Raw genomic sequence first — 21,804 nt, 5'->3', positions numbered from 1 at the left:
AGCTCAGTTAAGCAGTACGTGTACAAGAGACACGTCATACTCAGTGGAAAATTACTAAAAGCCATAAGGACGTTCCGATAAAAAACAAACATTTGATCAGATAAGATTCAACACATAGCAGTTCAGTTCAATCGATGTTGCAGGAGACTGTGAGAAGTCTGCAACTGCAGTGATCTCATGTCTCAATACAGTTTGTTTGTGAATAGGTACAGAACTATGTGGTAAAAGACACAAACTTGTAATATGATCAGAATCTATCAGAGCACTTCTAGAACAATTGCTGCAGCTGTAGTGTAGAGCAGACAGGGAGTGAACGGATGCATATTTTGGGAAGGGAGGGTAGTGCATTGCAGTAGTAGGCGATGAGGAGAGGTCAGGTTTGGAGTTTAGCCGTTGGACAGAGGTTAACACCCCTAGACTTGTGATATGGGAGTAGGGTGTTGCCCTTAAAATATGTTCTTGGGTGAGTTTTGCATTATTCCAACTAATGATTATGATCGGGGAGGGGATGCTGATCCTAGCTCTGTACCTAGGGGGAACTTCATCCCAGAGTTTATGATAGGTGTGATTGACCATTGTCAGATCTCATCCATGTAGGCTGGATCTAAGCATTATGGTGAAGGTTCAAGCATTCCAGGCAAAAGGGAAGGTTACGCCATACTGCTTCTCCACTGATCCCGAGTGTTTCATATCTGCCTTCTGTAAACACAGAAGGGGAAGGACAGGTCAAGGGACCACGAAATCTGAGAAAGAATGAGTTCAAGGCAATGAAGAAAAAAAAAGATCACATAAGTGAACCTGCCTTCACCCATCTAGCTACCTGGCTGTCTGCCTCCTGTAGACTTGTGCTACATCAGACAGACTCATTGTAAATGCTTCAATGAGATTTGGGTACAAAATCACCTAAACAAAAATAACTTTGTACCGGGGAGAACCCCAAAATGGTTTGGCGGACTGGGGTACCCACAATGCATTATAATGGGAACGTTGTGACGTCATGTTGTTGCGCTAGAACTGCACGACCCAACAAGAAGCCTGTGGGTGGTGGTCGATTCGTTCAGCCTTTTTTACAGTAAAAGCAACTGAATTAACTAGCACGCTAATTTGGAGTAGCACTACCTAAATCAGTGAATTAAGCCCAGGTAAGCACCATTTCGCAAGCTTTTGGGGAGCTAGCTGCTACTAGCCAGCTAAGGGCATGCTAACGAAGCTGAGCTAGAACAAGTAAACTGATTCAATGTTAGCGTAGCTAAAATTTACAATAGCTTTTAGTGAATTGCAAACTAATAAACCCGTAAGTAAACGTTGGCTAACTAGAAGTTGATACAATAATACAGTGCATTCAGAAAGTATACTTTTCCCACATTTTGTTACAACCTCATTCAAAATGGATTAAATTGTACCTCCCCCTCAATCTACACACAATACTCAATAATGACGAAGCCAAAGGAAAAACTGGATTTTAGATTTTTGCAAATGTATAGATAATACATACTGAACTATCACATTTACATAAGTATTCAGACCCTTTACTCAGTACTTTGTAGAAGCACCTTTGGCAGTGATTACAGTCTCGAGTCTTAGGTATGACGCTACAAGCTTGGCACACCTGTATTTCGGAAGTTTCTCGCATTCTTCTCTGCTGATCCTCTCAAGCTCTGTCAGGTTGGATGGGGAGCGTCGCCTCACAGCTATTTTCAGGTCTCTCCAGAGATGTTAGATTGGGTTCAAGTCCAGGCTCTGGCTTGGCCGCTCAAGGATATTCAGAGACTTGTCCCGAAGCCACTCCTGTGTTGTCTTGGCTGTGTACTTATGGTTGTTGTCCTGTTGGAAGGTGAACCTTTTCCCCAGTCTGAGGTTCTGAGCAGGTTTTCATTAAGTATCTCTGTACTTTGCCATGTTTAGCTTTCCCTCGATCTGCTGAAAAACATCCCCACAGAATGATGCTGCCACCACCAAGCTTCACCGTAGGGATGGTGCCAGATTTCCTCCAGCTGTGACGCTTGGCATTCAGGCCACAGAGTTACATTTAGGTTTCATCAGACAAGAGAATCTTGTTTCCCATTAGGTGCCTTTTGGCAAACTCCAAGCAGGCTGTTATGTGCCTTTTTACTGAGGAGTGGAATCCATCTTTACCATAAAGGCCTGATTGGTGAAGTGCTGCAGAGATGGTTGACCTTCTGGAAGGTTCTATCTCCACAGAGGAACTCTGGAGCTCTGTCAGAGTGACCATCGGGTTCTTGGTCACCTCCCTGACCAAGGCCCTTCTACCCCGATTGCTCAGTATGGCCAGCTCTATGAAGAGTATTGGTGGTTCCAAACTTCTTCCATTTAAGAATGATGGAGGCCACTGTGTTCTTGGGACCTTCAATGCTACAGAAAGGTTTTGGTACCCTTCCCCAGATCTGTTTCTTGACACAATCTTGTCTTGGACCTCTACAGAGAATTCCTTCTATCTCATGGCTTGGTTTTTGCTCTGTCAACTGTGGGACCATATATAGACTGGTGTGCCTTTCCAACTCCTGTCCAATCAGTTTAATTTGACACAGGTGAACTCCAATTAAGTTGTAGTAGCATCTCAAAGAAGAATGATCAATGGAAACAGGATGCACCTGGGCTCAATTTCAATAATGAACGACGTGGAAGGTGTGGAACTAACCTTCCATGGAGTTGCATTATTTTCCAGAGAACTCATTGAGCCCCGAGTTGATTATCCCTTTCATCCCATGGTTATAATTGAACACGTTTGCCGCAAGGAATGTGTTAAACATCCAGTTGAAATAACGCACGCTCTAGAATGAGCTTCAAGAGTATTCAACAATGCCATGGTAAAATTTAGCAATACGGCTTGAGAGTGTGTGGTATATGGCCAATATACCACTGCTAAGGGCTGTTCTTAGCCGTGGAGTATTGGCCATAAACCTCCGCCTTCGTGCTATTATAAACTGGTTAACAACGTAATTAGAGCAGTTAAAATAAATATTTTGTCATACCCGTGGTACATAGCCATGGTATATCAGACTGTCAGCCAATCGGCATTCAGGGCTCAAACCACCCAGGTTATAATGCCCTGTATAAACTGGGTGGTTTGAGCCCTGAACACTGATTGGCTGACAGCCGTGGTATATCAGACTGTATACCACGGGTATGACAAATTATTTTTACTGCGCTAATTGCGTTAACCAGTTTATAATAGCAATAAGACACCTTGGGGGTTTGTTGTATATACTCAATATACAGAGGCTAAGGCCTGTATCCAGGCACTGCGTTGCGTCGTGCATAAGAAGAGCCCTTAGCCGTGGTATATTGGACATATACCACAACCCCTCAGACCTTATTGCTTTAAATAACGCACAGTAAAGCAGCATGGTAGAAGTTAATGGCTTTTAGTTCATTCTTAGATGTTCGAGCTGCTTTTGAAAGCAAAAGTTTAATTGAAAACATTATTGTCATTGCTGAATTAGATTTTCAAAATAGCAAGCCAGGACTAATGGTTTGGTTAGCTAAACTAGCAAGTCTGGTTACCAAGTCAACTACTGTAGCTATCTAGTAAACTAGCTAGCTACTGGATGTCGAACACATTTATAGCAGCAAATGTGTTAAATTATAGCCATGGTATGAAAGAGATAATGAACTCGAGGCTCTATACATTCTCTAAAAAATAATGCAACTCTGTGGAAGGTCAGTTCACTCCTCTAGCGCGTTGTGGAACACACCTTCACCGTTCAATATTTTCCATAGAACTCGTTGATTATCCCTTACATAATGCACGCACTAGAATGCCCTTCAAGCCAATCAGAAAGGAGTATTCAACAATGCCATGGTATAGCCAGTTGGCTAGCCAAGTTGTCTACCTGCGTTAGCGAACAGTAGCTAGCTAGATGGCCGAGGAGAACAGACGTGTGGAGACTGATTGCTAGCCAGTTAGCTTTCGCTAAACCTTCCAGGGCATGACACAAATCATGTCTAGCCAACTAGCTATCTAGAACATTTTCACTAGGTTGCCAACGTTATTGTCTAACTAGCTATATGTGTTTTATGATTGACTGAAAGAGTCAAACCAGTAACTTTACTACAGTGTTGGTTTTGTACTTCCTAGACTGATGTACATCACATCATTCATGTGTTGTACAGTCATGGCCAAAAGTTGAGAATGACACAAATATTAATTTCCACAAAGGTTGCTGCTTCAGCGTCTTTAGATATTTTTGTCAGATGTTACTATGGAATACTGAAGTATAAGTACAAGCATTTCATAAGTGTCAAAGGCTTTTATTGACAATTACATGAAGATGATGCAAAGAGTCAATATTTGCAGTGTTGACCCTTCTTTTTCAAGACCTCTGCAATCCGCCCTGGCATGCTGTCAATTAACTTCTGGGCCACATCCTGACTGATGGCAGCCCATTCTTGCATAATCAATGCTTGGAGTTTGTCAGAATTTGTGGGGTTTTGTTTGTCCATCTGCCTCTTGAGGATTGACCACAAGTTCTCAATGGGATTAAGGTCTGGGGAGTTTCCTGGCCATGGACCAAAAATATTAATGTTTTGTTCCCCGAGCCACTTAGTTATCACTTTTACCTAATGGTAAGGTGCTCCATCGTGCTGGAAAATACATTGTTCGTCATCAAACTGTTCCTGGATGGTTGGGGGAAGTTGCTTTCTGAGCATGTATTAGTACCATTTTTTTATTCATGGCTGTGTACTTAGGCAAAATTGTGAGTGAGCCCACTCCCTTGGCTGAGAAGCAACCCCACACATGAATGGTCTCAGGATGCTTTACTGTTGGCATGACACAGGACTGATGCTAGCGCTCACCTTGTCTTCTCCGGACAAGCTTTTTTCCCGAATGCCCCAAACAATCGGAAAGGGGATTCATCAGTCTTCAGCAGTCCAATCCCTGTACCCTTTCCAGAATATCAGTCTGTCCCTGATGGTTTTCCTGGAGAGAAGTAGCCCTTCTTGACACCAGACCATCCTCCAAAAGTCTTCACCTCACTGTGCGTGCAGATGTACTCACACCTGCCTGTTGCCATTCCTGAGCAAGATCTGTACTGGTGGTGCCACGATCCCGCAGCTGAATGAACTTTAGGAGATGGTCCTGGCGCTTGCTGGATTTTCTTGGGTGCCCTGAAGCCTTCTTCACAACAATTGAACCGCTCTCCTTGAAGTTCTTGATGATCCGATAAATGGTTGATTTAGGTGCAATCTTACTGGCAGCAATATCCTTGCCTGTGAAGCCCTTTTTGTGCAAAGCAATGATGACGGCACGTGTTTCCTTGCAAGTAACCATGGATGACAGAGGAAGAACAATGATTCCAAGAACCACCGTCCTTTTGAAGCTTCCAGTCTGTTATTAGAACTCAATCAGCATGACAGAGTGATCCTCAACCTTGTCCTCATCAACACTGACACCTGTGTTAACGAGAGAATCACTGACATGATGTCAGCTGGTCCTTTTGTGGCAGGGCTGAAATGCAGTGGAAATGTTTTTGGGGGATTCAGTTCATTTGCATGGCAAAAAGGGACTTTGCAATTAATTGCAATTCATCTGATCACTCTTCATAACATGCTGGAGTATATGCAAATTGCCATCATACAAACTGAGGCAGCAGACTTTGAAAATGTAATATTTGTGTCATTCTCAAAACTTTTGGCCATGACTGTACATTGTGCAGTTGAGAAACTCTGCTATAAAATAAGCAGTAATGCATGTATGATGGCTACCTGATATGAGAATGTGTCTAACTGAATCCTGCTACTGTTTGCACTTCTCTCCTGTCCCTTCCGGAGATTTGTAGAGGCCAGACTGGCATCCCAACTGGACCGCTACAAGTAAGATCTGCTATTAGTAAGCCCATATCTGACCAGGGTTTGGGTCAGTTCCAATGCAATTCAGTCTATTCAGAGCGTGAGTAGCAATTTCAATTCCTCTCTAAATAGAAATTAAATTGACCCAATCCATGCTCTGATGTTGGTCTTACATTCTGCCCTTTATATTCTGCTATTTGTAAATTTTTTAAATGTTTTATTTAACCTTTATCTAACTAGGCAAGTCCGTTAAGGACAAATTCTTATTTACAACGATGGCCTACCAAAAGACAAAAGGCCTCCTGCGGGGACAGGGGCTGGGAATAAAAATATAGGACCAAACACACATCACGACAAGAGAGACACCACAACACTACCAAAAGAGACCTAAGACAACAACATAGTGTGGCTGTGTATTTTTCCCTGTCAACCTTGCGAGTTGCAGCCCAGTTTAATTCCATCACACACGCTGCAGAGGATCGATCAATTGAGACAAAAGACATTGTGTCCCTTAAAGAGAGGAAATAAAATGACTGTGACCAGCCCTGTTCTGAGAGCTGACCGTCTCCCTCTCCCCTACAGTGCAGTGAACCAAATGGGTCGTTGTGTCTTTCTGTTCCTGCTGCTACAGACCCTGCAGACATTGGCCGAAGGTAGACATGAAGTATATCTACCGCTCTCTCTCATATGGCCATTTGTTTTGCATGTGTGTTAACTCTCTCCCCTTCTTCTCTCTCTCTATTAGATGGCCAGTTGCTGTGTGTGTGTGAGGGCAGCGGCTGCCTCAACTCCCCCCAGTGCGAGGGCTCTCAGTGCTACTCGTCGGTGGCGGTCAGTAGCCATGGGGCCGTAGTAACACGGGGCTGCCTGCAGGGATCAGAGAAGACCCGTTTGATCTGTTCTACGGCCTCCTCCCTCAGCCATGCCCTGCTCTGCTGCTCCAGCTTCATGTGCAACCGCAATACTACCGCCAGCTCACTACTGCCCCTCCTCACTACAGGTGGGGACTGCACCCCTTAAACTACTTTAAGAAAAGCAAAGACTTTGGCTTGTTTCATGGCATGCTGGGTCCAGTTATAGTGATGTAACATTTTCTCTCTCTCTCTTCTGCCTTTCTCTCCCTCCAGCTCCAGAAGAAGAGCCTGTGAGGTATCGTGTGGAGACTCTGGCCCTGTTTGTATTGGGTCCAGTAGTGATCCTAACCCTCCTGTCAGTCCTATCTGTGTTGGGCTGCAGGAGGCTGCACCACGGCAGGCTACAGCGACTACAGGAGTTTGACCCAGAACAGGATGCGATTGACGGACTCATCACCTCTAATGTTCGGGACAGCACTCTGGCTGTAAGAAGAAAAGACTTGATGAGTTTGTTTGCGTGTATTTTATAGAGAGAACCCTGATGACCTCTGTCTCTCCCACTTCTCTCTATAGGAGCTGTTGGACCACTCCTGTACGTCAGGCAGTGGTTCAGGCCTGCCCTTCCTGGTCCAGAGAACTGTGGCCAGACAGATCAGCTTGATGGAGTGTGTAGGTGTGTAGAAACGCAAAAATTAGATCAGCCTGATGGAGTGTGTAGGTACGTAGAAACACAACAATTAGATCAGCCTGATGACGTGTGTAAGTAAGTAGAAACGAAACAATTAGTTCAGCCTGAAGGAGTGTGTAGGTATGTAGAAACTTAGTTCAGCCTGAAGGAGTGTGTAGGTACGTAGAAACACAACAATTAGATCAGCCTGATGGCGTGTGTAGGTACGTAGAAAGACAACAGTTAGATCAGCCTGCTGGAGTGTGTAGGTCCATAGAATCACAACACATATAACAGACAAACACAAATAATAGAAATGTAAACAGGGGTGTTGTAACAACAAATGAGGTCTCTCTCCCCATGTCTTTAGGTAAGGGGCGTTATGGAGAGGTCTGGAGGGGTCAGTGGCAGGGGGAGAACGTGGCTGTGAAAATCTTCTCCTCCCGAGACGAGAGGTCGTGGTTCAGAGAGACTGAGATCTACAACACAGTGCTACTGAGACACGAGAACATACTGGGTGAGTAGGAGTCCATCTCTCTCTCTAACCCACATCCAGCTCCCACACGCTATATTGGACACAAGCACACAACAGCATATTGAACAATGTTATGATATGAAATGGTAATATTCAAATAATATTTAATAATGGTCAAGGTTCTCCTCAAATAATGTAAGAGCGGTGGTGTTATCATATACAGTGCCTTCGGAAAGTATTCAGACCCCTTGACCTTTTCAACATTGTTACTTTACAGCCTAATTCTAAAATGGATTAAATCGTTTTTCCCCCTCAATCTACACACAACACCCCATAATGACGAAGCAAAAACGGGTTTGTTGAAATGTTTGCACAACAAAAATATATGAAATATCACGTTTACACAAGTTTTCAGGCCCTTAACTCAGTATTTTGTTGGTGCACCTTTGGCAGTGATTACAGGCCTCGAGTCTTCTTGGGTATGATGCTACAAGCTTGGCACGCCTGTATTTGGGGAGTTTCTCACATTCTTCTCTGCAGATCCTCTCAAGCTCTGTTAGGTTGGATGAGGAGTGTCGCTGCACAGCTATTTTCAGGTCTCTCCAGAGATGTTAGATCAGGTTCAAGTCTGGGCTCTGGCTGGGAAACTCAAAGACATTCAGAGACTTGTTCCGAAGCCATTCAGTGTTGTCTTGGCTGTGTGCTTAGGGTCGTTGTCCTGTTGGAAGGTGAACCTTCACCCCCCCAGTCTAAGGTCCTGAGCAGGTTTTCATCAAGGATCTATGTACTTTGCTCCATTCATCTTTCCCTCAAGCCTGACTAGTCTCCGCAACTAAAAAACATCCCCACAGCATGATGCTGCCACCACCATGCTTCAGACGTGACGTTTGGCATTCAGGCCAAAGTTCAATCTTGGTTTCATCAGACCAGATTATCTTGTTTCTCATGGTCAGAGTCCTTTAGGTGCCTTTTGGCAAACTCCAAGTGGGCTGTCATGTGCATTTTACTGAGGAGTGGCTTCCATCTGGCCACTCTACCATAAAAGGCCTGATTGGTGAAGTGCTGCAGAGGTGGTTGACCTTCTGGAAGATTCTCCCATTTCCACAGAGGAACTCTGGAGCTCTGTCAGGGTGACCACAATTCCTTCAACCTCGTGGCTTAGTTTTTGCTCTGACATGCACTGTCAACTGTGGGACCTTATATAGACAGACATGTGTGTGCCTTTCCAAATAATGTCCAGTCAATTGAATTTACCTCAGGTGGACTCCAATAAAGTTGTCAAAAGGTCAAGGCGTCTGAATACTTTCCAAATGCCCTGTAAGACCATTACAGGTGTTCAAAAAAATCTCCCGCCGTACTTAGCAGCACCCTGATGGTAATATTAAAATAATATATATTCGTTAAGATACTTGACCTCTCCGTTTCCTTCCAGGCTTCATGGCGTCAGATATGACGTCTCGGAACTCCAGCACCCAGCTCTGGCTTATCACACATTACCATGACAATGGCTCGCTCTACGACTACCTCCAGAGGGTTCCCGTGGAGACGGGGGAGGGCCTAGCGATGGCGACGTCGGTGGCGTGCGGTTTGGTGCACCTGCACACGGAGATCTTCGGCACTGAGGGGAAGCCGGCCATCGCTCACCGAGACCTGAAGAGCAAGAATATACTGGTGACCAAGGAGCTACGCTGTTGTATAGCTGATCTGGGTAAGTAGTGTGTGTGTGTCTGAGTGTCTGTCTTTACATGATACTAATTAGCGTCGGTACTTAAATCCAGTGTGAAAGAAATGTCAGAGATTGATAGACGCAGAGCCATATAAGAAAAAAAAACAGGGCACTCAGTCACACAGCCATTTTGTGCCAGTACTGACCAGTTTCTCTCCTCTCACCCTGTTCCCTACAGGCCTGGCAGTAACCCACTCCCAGTCAGACAACCAGCTGGATGTAGGAAACAACCCCAAGGTGGGCACCAAGCGCTACATGGCTCCTGAGGTGTTGGATGAGTCCATCCAGACAGATTGTTTTGATGCCTATAAGAGAGTGGACATCTGGGCCTTCGGTCTGGTGCTGTGGGAGATCGCTAGTAGAACCTACAGCAACGGTGACGACTAATAATGTTTTTATTACCTTAAATAGTTCAGGAACCTCTGGCGTCAAGTGGCTTCCTCTCCTTGTCCCCTTTCCTTCACCTAGCCCATGCAACCCTTGACCCTAACACTAGATGTCCTCTTACCCCTGTGATCAGGTATTGTGGAGGAGTACAAGCCTCCGTTCTATGACCAGGTGCCTAACGACCCCAGCTTTGAGGACATGAGGAAGGTGGTGTGTGTGGAACAACAACGACCGTTCATCCCCAACCGCTGGTTCTCCGACCCTGTGAGTATGACCACTACTTTACTGTTAAATAACCACACCCACTGGTACGATGACCTTAACGGTAACACTAAATTAAGGTACTCTGTTCTGAGGTTTCTGTGTTTCAAACCCTGTCTTCTTGTATATCAACTTACTATGACCCTCTCCATCTCTTCCCCTCTCCTCTTTCTCTGTTCCCATCTCCCTCTCTCTCCCACCCTCTCTCTCTCTCTCTCTCTCTCTCTCTCTCTCTAGACCCTGTCTGCCCTGGTGAAACTGATGAAGGAGTGTTGGTACCAGAACCCCTCGGCTCGCCTCACAGCCCTGCGCATCAAAAAGACCCTGAACAAGATCCATAGCTCCCTGGAGAAAGGAAAGAAGTCGTGAGGAGAGGAAAGGAGGACGACTGCCAGAGGAGAGATAGAAAGAAGGCAGGGAAGTAGAGATGCCAGATCAGATGGACACAGCTGCTGCTACTGAACATGAATGTTGTTTTCCTTATTGGCTGAATGCTGAACTGAACTAGCTGGTCACTCAGTGTGAGATGGTGTTACCGTAGCCTTACCCTGATTTAAAGGCCTGTGCACGCTGCAGGGGTCAAGGCTGGGGCTCAGACCCTCTACACACACGCACTTCTGCCCATTTGTCGTTTCAATGTTCAGCCAATCATATTATGTTGCTCTACTCAGACAATCAGATGTGTATTCCAATGTAGGTACACACATGAACGAACACACACACAATATTGAGTTCAGTTACACAGGAACAGAGCCAATAGGATCAAATGAACGCTGTGGTTGTGAACTCTATAGTAAAATATTTATGTAGTGAGCTTTATGTGTAGGGTGGGACTATGATGATTTGTAATGTTATGACTAGGAGTTTGGGAGTTGGTCTTGGTAAGGGAAAACTGATTACATTACAAGGAAACTTTATGTACCCATGTAAATGCAGTTTTTTTGGGGGGCTAGTAAGACATTGTGTATTTACAAAGGAAGTCAGGAGACATGCCTCCACATGCTTTGAAGTGTGAGCTGTGAATGCATTACAGTTATAAATGTAGGAACCACATACTGATTCACTGTTGTATGCTTTGTACAATTCCACCCAGTGCTCTTGATTTAGCTCACACCCGCACCATGTTGGCAGAGTTTTCACCTTGGGGCCAATTGACTGGTTTCAAAAGCTATAAACTCTGCCTACCCAGAGTGCAGAGCCGGCTCTAGCCTTTGAGGCCCTAAGCCAGATTTGGTTGTGGGGCCCCCCACCTCGCAACAAAACATTTTTAGTGGGCCCCCTCTTTACGGCAGAGAGAGTGTTTTTTTCAAACCTGATTTTACTGTGTTCTATATATTTCCACAGTATGAGGTTGGAATAATACTGTGAACATGATGATGATAATGCCCTTTTGGTGTAGTAGCTGTTTGGAATTTTGGACTGTTTTGGTGGGAGGAAGTTCGGCCTTCCATGGTGACATCACCATTTGGTAAATTAGTTAATAGACCAATAAGAAAGAGTTCCAAACCTCTCTGCCAGTAACATTTTTAGTTGTCCACTCCCAGAAAGTGCTAGTAAAGTTTTTTTGCCTTAGAAATTACTCTTACTAAGAAACTATTTTTGTTTGTTTTCAATTAAAATTGTCAAAAATAATCACAGGTACTTAAAGGTCTACTTCCGTATTTTAGCAATGAAGCCCTTTATCTCTTTCCCCAGAGTTAGATGAACTGGATACCATTCGTATGTCTCTGCATCCCGTATGAAGTCAGTTATATCTGCTAGCCTGTGCTAGTATCCACGAGTTCACCTGACTATGGGAAAGTAGAAAAGGTAAGACATTGTATGCACTCACTACTGTAAGTTGCTCTGGATAAGTGTCTGCTAAATGACACACAAAAAGGGTCTCATTGCAAAAATCCCATAGTATGCCTTTAAATGTTACCCAGAAAGTATTTGATATTGACATAAAAACGGCTGCATTGATCCTCAAGAAGTTTTGGGGCAGAGATAAAACGTAAACATTAACACATTTGACACATTCTGCCATGGGGTGGAGATATTTTTGCAGTTCTAAAGCTAATTTCCTGTAATTCTACACATTGAAATGACATGTCATGTTAATGTGATATGAGTGAGAATGACTTAACAAAATCAATGGGGCCCCCTTGGAGGTCAGGGACCCTGTGCATGTGCCCTCGGTATTTGGCCAAGTTTAGATCGCTGGCTAGACTAGCTACCAATCTAAACACTGTTAGCTGACATAGTTAATGGAGTGACTGACATAAGAGAAACTGCTGTTGCACAACCACATTTTTAAATTGCAGCTGGTATATTCTTCTATTCTTACTCTCAATAATAAGTTGAGACCCGGCTGAGTTTCCTTTTCTGGGGTGGATCCATAGGCCCTAAGTGACCACTTATGCCTGGAAACGGAATTGCAAGAGTGTCAGGCAAGTTTATGATTCTGCTCCCCCCAGGACCTTACCTGATCAGGATTAGTGGACAGGATCGCCAATGCATAGGAAACAGACTCGTTCCTTTTGAGAGAATGTTTTACAGGAAAAGGCCAGGATTAAATCCGATCTGCAGTAGCCTGGTTAAAAAACACACTGCTGGAAACGGAATTGCAAGAGTGTCAGGCAAGTTTATGATTCTGCTCCCCCCAGGACCTTACCTGATCAGGATTAGTGGACAGGATCGCCAATGCATAGGAAACAGACTCGTTCCTTTTGAGAGAATGTTTTACAGGAAAAGGCCAGGATTAAATCCGATCTGCAGTAGCCTGGTTAGCTGAAAAACACACTGCTCGTTTTGGGGATCAGATGTGTAACTGCTTTGATTAGATTGAATCCTGACCTTAAATTTGTAAGGAGCTGTCTGGAACATACATGTCTTTGTAATAGGGTTGTACTAGTAACAAGGTTTTTAAAGTTGAGCCCCCTGATAACTGTAAGGTGATCTGTTTTCACACTGGTACTGAAGCTAACCAGGTGTCGCTCAATTAAGGTTCCAGGTAGAATTTTCCCCTAAACACAGATTACCATGCTACCCACATCCTGACCTTAACCACTACGGGGATGACATATCAGACCCTGTATCAGGCAACTTCTACCTACTCAAGGAGGTCAGGAGAGAAAATGTGTTTTAAGGGTAGATTGTTGTATTTCTAGGGGCTGGATTAGATCCGTATCGCGGAAGATCCATGTTAGAGCTCGATTGAAATTTGAAGGCAACGTCCCTGAGTTCTCGGAGACTGTATTCACCGTAAACGCCATTGTCTCACGTCAGATGGCATCACTCCTCGGCGACGCTCGTCCCTCAACCAATATCAGTGCATGCCGAATCGTCTCCCTAACCGAAGTAAGACAATGCGTTAAACGCTGCATATTTCGGCTCAATCGGAAATTACCTTTACATTTAACTCTGATCTACCACAATAGGGAATTAATACAGCCCTTATTCGGAGGGCAGCTAACAAATGTGATTGGTTACGTTAAAGCAAGAAATATGAATGGGGTTAGAAAACATCCACACTGAGATGTGAACATCAGGGCATCAACAAGATCAGAAGGCGACCTTCTGGTCCCTGTACCTAGTCCATTGCGCCACTAGGGGGAGACACCAGTCTTTACCGCACATATATAAAGCTGGTCAGTCAGTCTGCCAGAATAATAGTAGATTTGGGAATGGTGATTGGTTAAGTATGTTGGGTTAGTGAACTGAAACCACACTGGGATTCGAACCAGTGACCTTGTGTGTCGAAACTAATTTTGTACACCCTCTACCGCAGTGGTCTAAGGCACGGCATCTCAGTGCTAGATGTGTCACAACAGACCGGGCTTGGCCGGTGTGGGCCGTCATTGTCAATAAGAATTTGTTCTTAACTGATTTTTAAAAATATGTTTTATTTAACCTTTATTTAACTAGGCAAGTCAGTTAAGAACAAATTCTTATTTACAATGACGGCCTAGGAACAGTGGGTTAACTGCCTTGTTCAGGGGCAGAACAACAGATTTATACCTTGTCAACTCAGGGATTCAAACTAGCAACCTTCCGGTTACTAGTCCAACACTAACCACTAAGCTACCTGCCGCCCTTTAAAATAAAGGTGGAATAAAACATGTTTTACCACCTAACAAGCCTTTCTTTATTTGCCATTCACCTGTAGCTGCAAACTCTGCGAACATCCAACCAATCACATCTATTCTCCCCTCAGAACAAGATCGAAAAAGGAAAACTCCACTGAGCTTTAAACATCAGAGGGCAAGGTGGAGCTACCACCATATTGTTTATACCACTCCAATCCTTTCAGACCTACACAAGTATATAGTCAGATTGTAATTGGGCATCTATGAGTCCCTTTTGGAAAATGAGCATGCACAATTATTTACATAAAAAGAACCAACCGTACATCTAGTTTTAGAGAATCTGTATTCATTCACAAAATGAGTTTTTTGTTGCTGTACATTTTTTATTACATGTAATAAAACTATCTGCACTTACCAAACACCATCTGCTGTCTTCAATTCTGGTGGTAAATAAACTGATTACGTAAAAAAATATAATCAGCTCTATTTACAATGAATTTACACAGATTATACAGATTATGCTTACATTAGAAGTTGATCAGACACTTGTACAATGAGAGAACTATGGCCACGGTTAGCCCCCTAATCAGACAGGTCTACTGTGACCTCATCAGTGCAGGGTAGAGTTGAGTATCAGAGGTAGTTCACTAGGGCCGGGATTCAATCCGATCGCGGATTTGGACAATGCACCACTTAAGGTCATTTCCGATTGAGCAGACATATGCAGGGTATACTGTGAATGTGGTCTCTGTGAACTCGTAAACATTGCCTTTAAAACGTGCACTGCCGACAAAGCGCGATCAGATTGAATCCTAGCCTAGGACAAGCCTTACAGTACCTTTACACAACAATAACACCCTACCAGAGACCTGGGCCCAGATTCACAAAACACTTCTTATGCAAAAAAAAGTAAGACATTTCTTGTTAACCCTGGAGTCAGCAGTGGAGGTGGTCAGGAGTCGTTGGTCATTGCAGGTCATCAGGCAGGGTCTTATAAGGGTTGAGAATGCCTTTGGGGTCTAACATGGTTTTAATGTTCCCCATCAGAGCGACAGCCAGGCTGGCTTTACTGTAGTAAATATAGTTCCTCTTCTTCAGGCCCAGGCCGTGCTCTGCGCTGATGCTGCCCTGGAAACGGGCCGTCCACTCATAGACAAAGGGTTCGATGGAGGCCAGGAGGTCGGGGTCTTTGGTAGGATGTTCAGGTGGAGGTTACCATCACATGGTGGGAGGAGAAGACACACAGAGTCAGGCACGCATACACACACAGTTAGACAGTCACACACACTTATGTGAGATATTGTAGTATTCCAAATAAATTAGACAAACAAAAAGAAACAGAAACACACAAACACACAGTCTTACCAACGTGTCCGTATCCCACCACACTCTTGGCCCTGTCTCCCAGGTGTTCTCTCATATCTGTGACCAGCTGGTAGATCCGTTCTATAGGAAGTGAGATGTCGTATTTATATGTGAAACCATCATGAGTTAAAGCCTCTGTTACCCGCTCGCGCAATGACCAGAGAGCCTAAACACACACAGTAACACATACAGGAACACACACAGGAACACATACACACAGAAAACACACAGAAAACAGAATGAGGCAACATGTCTTGCATCCTCCAATGTTTTATCATTCTTTTTAATGATTCTCTTCTATTTGTCAGTTTGATATCAACATACTCATAAATGAAAGTCACCTTGATTTTGGCCTCCTCCGTTGCTACGGTCCCGTCGATAAGTTGGGATGATGTCATGGCCTCCAGAAACTGGTGCAACTTCTCCTCATCGTGGGTGGGGTTAGAGCCGGACGTTTCTATGACGACGTAGAACGGACAATCTGCAGAACAAAGCAGGTAATAGATAAGTGGCTTTGAACCAATCAGAGTTAGATTTAGTCAAACTAATAATTACTAGAAAGTTCAGTTCAAAAGCATTAGAAAATCTGTGTGTGTGTGTGCGTGTACCTGTGATGGGGTTAGCCAGTTTGAGGTGTGTGTTCAGTAGTCTCATACACTCTCTGTCCAGGAACTCAAAGGCTGAGAAGATCTCTCCCAGCATGCCTCTACACCGCTGGAAGGTCTGCAGCAGCTGCTCAAAACTCTCACAGCCTGGACACACACACGATCATATCATCACAATAAATTGTCATGACGATCATCTCACAGAAGAAACACATTACATGCATCATATATTGGACTGCGTGAGAGTGTGTAAAAACATAAATAAGTCAAAAGGAGGATGCATATGTGACATCAGATGATCACCAGTTACAAGGTCAGGAGGGGTCATGAGATCAGGTCACACCTGCGTGGACCCAGGATGGTTACCGTGGTGATGACCCCCAGCGTGCCCTCTGACCCGATGAACAGCTGTTTGAGGTCATATCCTGTGTTGTCCTTCCTCAGGGTGGCGAGGCAGTCCAGGGCCCTTCCGTCTGCTAGCACCTTCCCACAAATACACACACAGAGTACTGGTGCTGTCCTTTATAGTTAGTTGAATTTCAACAGGCATAGCCCCCCCCTCCTACTGACCACCTCTAGTCCTAATACTGTCCCTCATAGGGATCCATAGCGTAGCAGCCTCAGCCCTCCAGCGTTAGTGGCCACGTTGCCTCCTATATGGCAGCTTCCCTTTGCCCCCAGGTCCAGAGGCATGATGTAGTTCCTGTCCTCTAGGTAAAGAGACAGGCTCTCCAACACACAACCTGTTTGGTAAGACAGAATACCTAGCGGGAGAGGAAGAGAGAGCGAGAGAGAGAGAGAGAGAGACTCAGCTGGATTGGACTGTAAAACACTAGGGCAAAACTTTGAGAATTGGAACAGGAAATTTGACGCGTAACTGACCAAAGAATACTGACAGTTACCCTAGAGTTACAGACGATACTGACAGTTACCCTAGAGTTACAGACGATACTGACAGTTGCCCTAGAGTTACAGACGATACTGACAGTTGCCCTAGAGTTACAGACGATACTGACAGTTACCCTAGAGTTACAGACGATACTGACAGTTACCCTAGAGTTACAGACGATACTGACAGTTACCCTAGAGTTACAGACGATACTGACAGTTACCCTAGAGCTACAGACGATACTGACAGTTACCCTAGAGTTACAGACGATACTGGCAGTTACCCTAGAGTTACAGACGATACTGACAGTTACCCTAGAGTTACAGACGATACTGACAGTTACCCTAGAGTTACAGACGATACTGACAGTTACCCTAGAGTTACAGACGATACTGACAGTTACCCTAGAGTTACAGACGATACTGACAGTTACCCTAGAGTTACAGACGATACTGACAGTTACCCTAGAGTTACAGACGATACTGACAGTTACCCTAGAGTTACAGACGATACTGCCCGAGACAGAGTCGAAGTTGAGGACGTTGTTCATGAGAGCGGTAGAGAGGATGATCTCATGACATGTTTTCACATAATGTTTTGTTCTTATCAAGCTGATAGACAACAATGACATGTTTTCACATAATGTTTTGTTCTTATCAAGCTGATAGACAACAATGACATGTTTTCACATAATGTTTTGTTCTTATTTACATAGGGTGCCAATAATTCAGGGGGGCATTGTACACTTTCACTCATTACTTAGCAAATGTGATGGAATAAGTCTTCATTGTTAGCCTTATCTCTCTCCCTTTGACTACACTCATGTCAGTCATACATCATACTCCAACATATTAAGCTTCAATGGAAAAAATATGATTAGACAAATAATACTATTTATATGAATGATACAGTATGTTACTAAATTGAAATTCAAATTAAATGTTTTTGTAATGATTACGTTTTTATGAAATGTAAAAAAAAATATTAAACAAATAAGAAAACAACAAAAGCAAGGAAAAAAGAAAAGGACACATACACAGATACAAATTCCTATTACCTTTACGAGTTGTCATCATATATAGCGGTTGGTCTTTCAGTACATTTTATGAAAATTCTTATATATTTCTTCAGCATTTCCTAGAAAGTTGGCCATTCCAGTGCATTATGTAGTTCTATGGAGGACATCTCATAACCACATTGGAGAACCATTCTTGCTGCCTTTTATTGTGCTATCTGTAGTCTCTTGAGGTCATCAACACCTGCATTACCCCAGACGACAGAAGTTCATGTGACGATGGATGACAACTCATGAGATTTGTTTTAGAATTCTCTCTATCTATCGCAACGGTATAAGCACAGGTAATATAAGTATAAGTATAAGCACTGAATGCTCTAGCATTCCCTCTGATAGGCTATGTTTGCCATTGTCGTGTCTTTGGCCATGCCGGATTAAGTGATATGACATGCTATTCTATAAAATAATTTCTCTGTAATTAATATCACCTGATTGGGCACCACGAAATAATATTTATAGATTATTATACCTTCCGAATAAACTCTTAAAGACCTAGTAATATTTTACATCAATAGCAGTCAATATCAATCGTCATCTTAATTCAGTCTCATCTGAAAGTTGCAAATTCTTCAGCAATACAAAATTGGGTTTAATTATTTATTTACTAAATACCTAACTAATCACACAGAATTACACATACACATAAATAAATCATAACTTGATTACAAATTACGTCATAAAGGAAAATGTCCCTAGCGGGCGGAACAGATATGACTGCTTGGGTTTGAGTGAAGGAGCGGGAAGACTGAGGAACAAATGCAAAGCTGTGCTATCGTAAATACAGTATCTTGTGCATTCTAAATTACCGCCCATATGGAAAAGGAAAATGTGATAAATATTTACTCTGAGCTGCACTTCGGTAGGTTGGCGATAGATGGAAGACCGTGCTGCCCAACCGAGTCCTTTGAAGAATGTCTCTGGTTGTCAATTGGATACGTTGTAGTAACGTTGTTGTGTGATAGACGGGATACTCTGTCTGTTCCTTCCTAACCCTCGTTTGCAGGGGCTATTGCTAACTCAACGGCTAGGAGGTATCACTTCTGTAGTGAATAAGAGTTCAAAGTTCATACCATTCGTAACCAAAGCTCACTCTGATGTTGGCTTCGTTCTGTAGTTATTATCTGAACCATTCTGACATAGGACCGTCGTCCTCACGTCCTCGGAACAGGAGCTTATATTGTCGTCAAGGGCTTATATAGGAAGGGAGAGGAGGGCATGTTTGAAAAGTTTTATAGCCCATGTCCCTTCACAGGGGCGGGCCACTGATTGAGCAGAGCCCTATCTTATGAAAACCCAAATCTCACATTTTAGAAGCTAAAATCACATTTCATCCCATCACGAATAATTTCATATTCAAACATTTAAATTGAACAACAATTCCATGTGAATCCGATAACTCTGATGTGCAGACTTTCCACTGTAGAGTTTATGTTATCTTATCATTGATGAGAATGTCTCAGATGACAACCGAACTGACATCATATTCATTAAGTACCACCGCATATGTTCAATTGATCGGATTGCCAGAATATAGTTTCCCCCCACCTTCTGATGTTCCCAGAATCTCTATGTTAACTAAGGGTTTTGCAAATGTAACCTCAGTAGGGTAGAGAGAGGAAAAAGTGGGAAGAGGTATTTATGACTGTCATAAACCTACCCCCCCCAGGCCAACATATTACACCTATATCTCCCTGTACATCTATCCAATACTTTCAAGATGTAGGAGTGCTTAGTGTTTATACTGTGTTATGCAGTATGACTTGACAAAAATCAAACAGAGTGAAAAAAATTGTATTCTCTTTTATTCTTTGTTTTTTCATTGCATGCAAAAATACAGTATCCCTTCCTTCTCTCTCTCTCTCTCTCTCTCTCTCTATTACCCAGTCTACTCATCCATCTTCAAGCTTTCATCCCTTCCCTGCTCTTCTATCACCGTCTCTAAAACACTAGGGCAAAACTTTGAGAATTGGAACAGGAAATTTGACGCGTAACTGACCAAAGAATACTGACAGTTACCCTAGAGTTACAGACGATACTGACAGTTACCCTAGAGTTACAGACGATACTGACAGTTACCCTAGAGTTACAGACGATACTGACAGTTACCCTAGAGTTACAGACGATACTGACAGTTACCCTAGAGTTACAGACGATACTGACAGTTACCCTAGAGTTACAGACGATACTGACAGTTACCCTAGAGTTACAGACGATACTGACAGTTACCCTAGAGTTACAGACGATACTGACAGTTACCCTAGAGTTACAGACGATACTGACAGTTACCCTAGAGTTACAGACGATACTGACAGTTACCCTAGAGTTACAGACGATACTGACAGTTACCCTAGAGTTACAGACGATACTGACAGTTACCCTAGAGTTACAGACGATACTGGCAGTTACCCTAGAGTTACAGACGATACTGACAGTTACCCTAGAGTTACAGACGATACTGACAGTTACCCTAGAGTTACAGACGATACTGACAGTTACCCTAGAGTTACAGACGATACTGACAGTTACCCTAGAGTTACAGACGATACTGACAGTTACCCTAGAGTTACAGACGAAACTGACAGTTACCCTAGAGTTACAGACGATACTGACAGTTACCCTAGAGTTACAGACGATACTGACAGTTACCCTAGAGTTACAGACGATACTGCCCGAGACAGAGTCGAAGTTGAGGACGTTGTTCATGAGAGCGGTAGAGAGGATGATCTCATCATAGACAGGAACACTGCCTCCCACCAGCCCTGTGTTACCACCCTGAGGACTCACTGCCAGGTTACGACTGTTACAGTACCTACAGGAGAAACACAACACAACATTAGAACACAGGTACACTGCCTGCTACCAGTCATGTAACACTGCAACAGTAGAGGAAACCTGGCTTCATACACTAGAAGACTGGAGAATAATACCCAAGGATCTGAGAAACTTCCTCTGTAGTCTGGGGCCTCAGCAGAACCTCACTGAAACCTGCACAGACAGAGAGAGGAGATCAACACATCAACTCAATACAACAATAACAAGTACATAAACAGTTCCTAACAACCCTACAGAGGAGACAAAGCTAGCAAGCTCTTTCCCGCACAATCTCCCTCCTCTGACCTATCTTTCTACATTTGAGTTATTTAGCAGACACTCTTACCCACAGCGACTTACAGTAATGAGTGCATACATTTTCATATTTGTTTGTACTATTTGTTTCTCTCACTCACTCCCTTTCTTTCTCACAGACTTGAGCCAGTCCACATTACTGGCCTCCAGTATATCTGGGTCAGTGATGGTCCTGTCTGGTATTATCTTGCTAAAGAAGGCCAGGTCCTCTGGAGTTACCCTGGAGAAAGGCCTCCTCTCTGGGGCAGCTGCGGGGGACGGGGTGGGTCTCTCTCCCCCAGCATGGAGCTCCCGACAGCGGACGCCACAAGACCCGGGCCTGGGTGTCTGGAGCAGGCCGCTGCTAAAGCCTGGGGGTAAAGTTCTGACCACGGCTGAGGCAGTGCTGAATGGACTCAGCCACCTGAGAGCAGTCCTGAGAGCAGCAAAATACACTGGCGTCCTCTTCCAGGAAAGTTCACCAGGTGTTTTACATTTCTTAATTATTGCCCTAATA

The 21,804-nt window shown here is 43.8% G+C and overlaps 1 protein-coding gene and 1 pseudogene across 5 annotated transcripts; one reads left to right on the top strand and one right to left on the bottom strand.

Moving 5' to 3' along the window:
• Window positions 1–989: 989 nt before the first annotated feature.
• On the top strand, window positions 990–11,234 carry acvr1l (activin A receptor, type 1 like). Of its 5 annotated transcripts, none has more exons than XM_024443839.2 (11): window positions 990–1,142; window positions 5,802–5,835; window positions 6,394–6,464; window positions 6,557–6,811; window positions 6,939–7,150; window positions 7,239–7,338; window positions 7,703–7,849; window positions 9,240–9,515; window positions 9,712–9,909; window positions 10,054–10,184; window positions 10,419–11,234. In XM_024443839.2, exons 3-11 carry the CDS (start codon window positions 6,407–6,409, stop codon window positions 10,548–10,550), a joined length of 1,509 nt encoding a protein of 502 aa, XP_024299607.1. In that variant the 5' UTR covers window positions 990–1,142; window positions 5,802–5,835; window positions 6,394–6,406; the 3' UTR covers window positions 10,551–11,234. The 5 variants fall into 5 exon arrangements, with proteins under 5 accessions (XP_024299607.1, XP_024299606.1, XP_024299608.1 ...); XM_024443838.2 differs by having other exon boundaries at window positions 5,802–5,911; XM_024443840.2 differs by having other exon boundaries at window positions 992–1,142; window positions 5,794–5,835.
• A 3,466-nt stretch (window positions 11,235–14,700) lies between these two features.
• On the bottom strand, window positions 14,701–20,933 carry LOC112266403 (annotated as a pseudogene).
• Between the last annotated feature and the right edge of the window lie 871 nt (window positions 20,934–21,804).

The sequence above is a fragment of the Oncorhynchus tshawytscha genome, linkage group LG14 (genome assembly GCF_018296145.1).
Source record: "Oncorhynchus tshawytscha isolate Ot180627B linkage group LG14, Otsh_v2.0, whole genome shotgun sequence".
Taxonomy (NCBI): domain Eukaryota; kingdom Metazoa; phylum Chordata; class Actinopteri; order Salmoniformes; family Salmonidae; genus Oncorhynchus; species Oncorhynchus tshawytscha.
The sequence above is the reverse complement of the archived record's forward strand: the minus strand, read 5'-3'. Positions and strand labels throughout refer to the sequence as shown.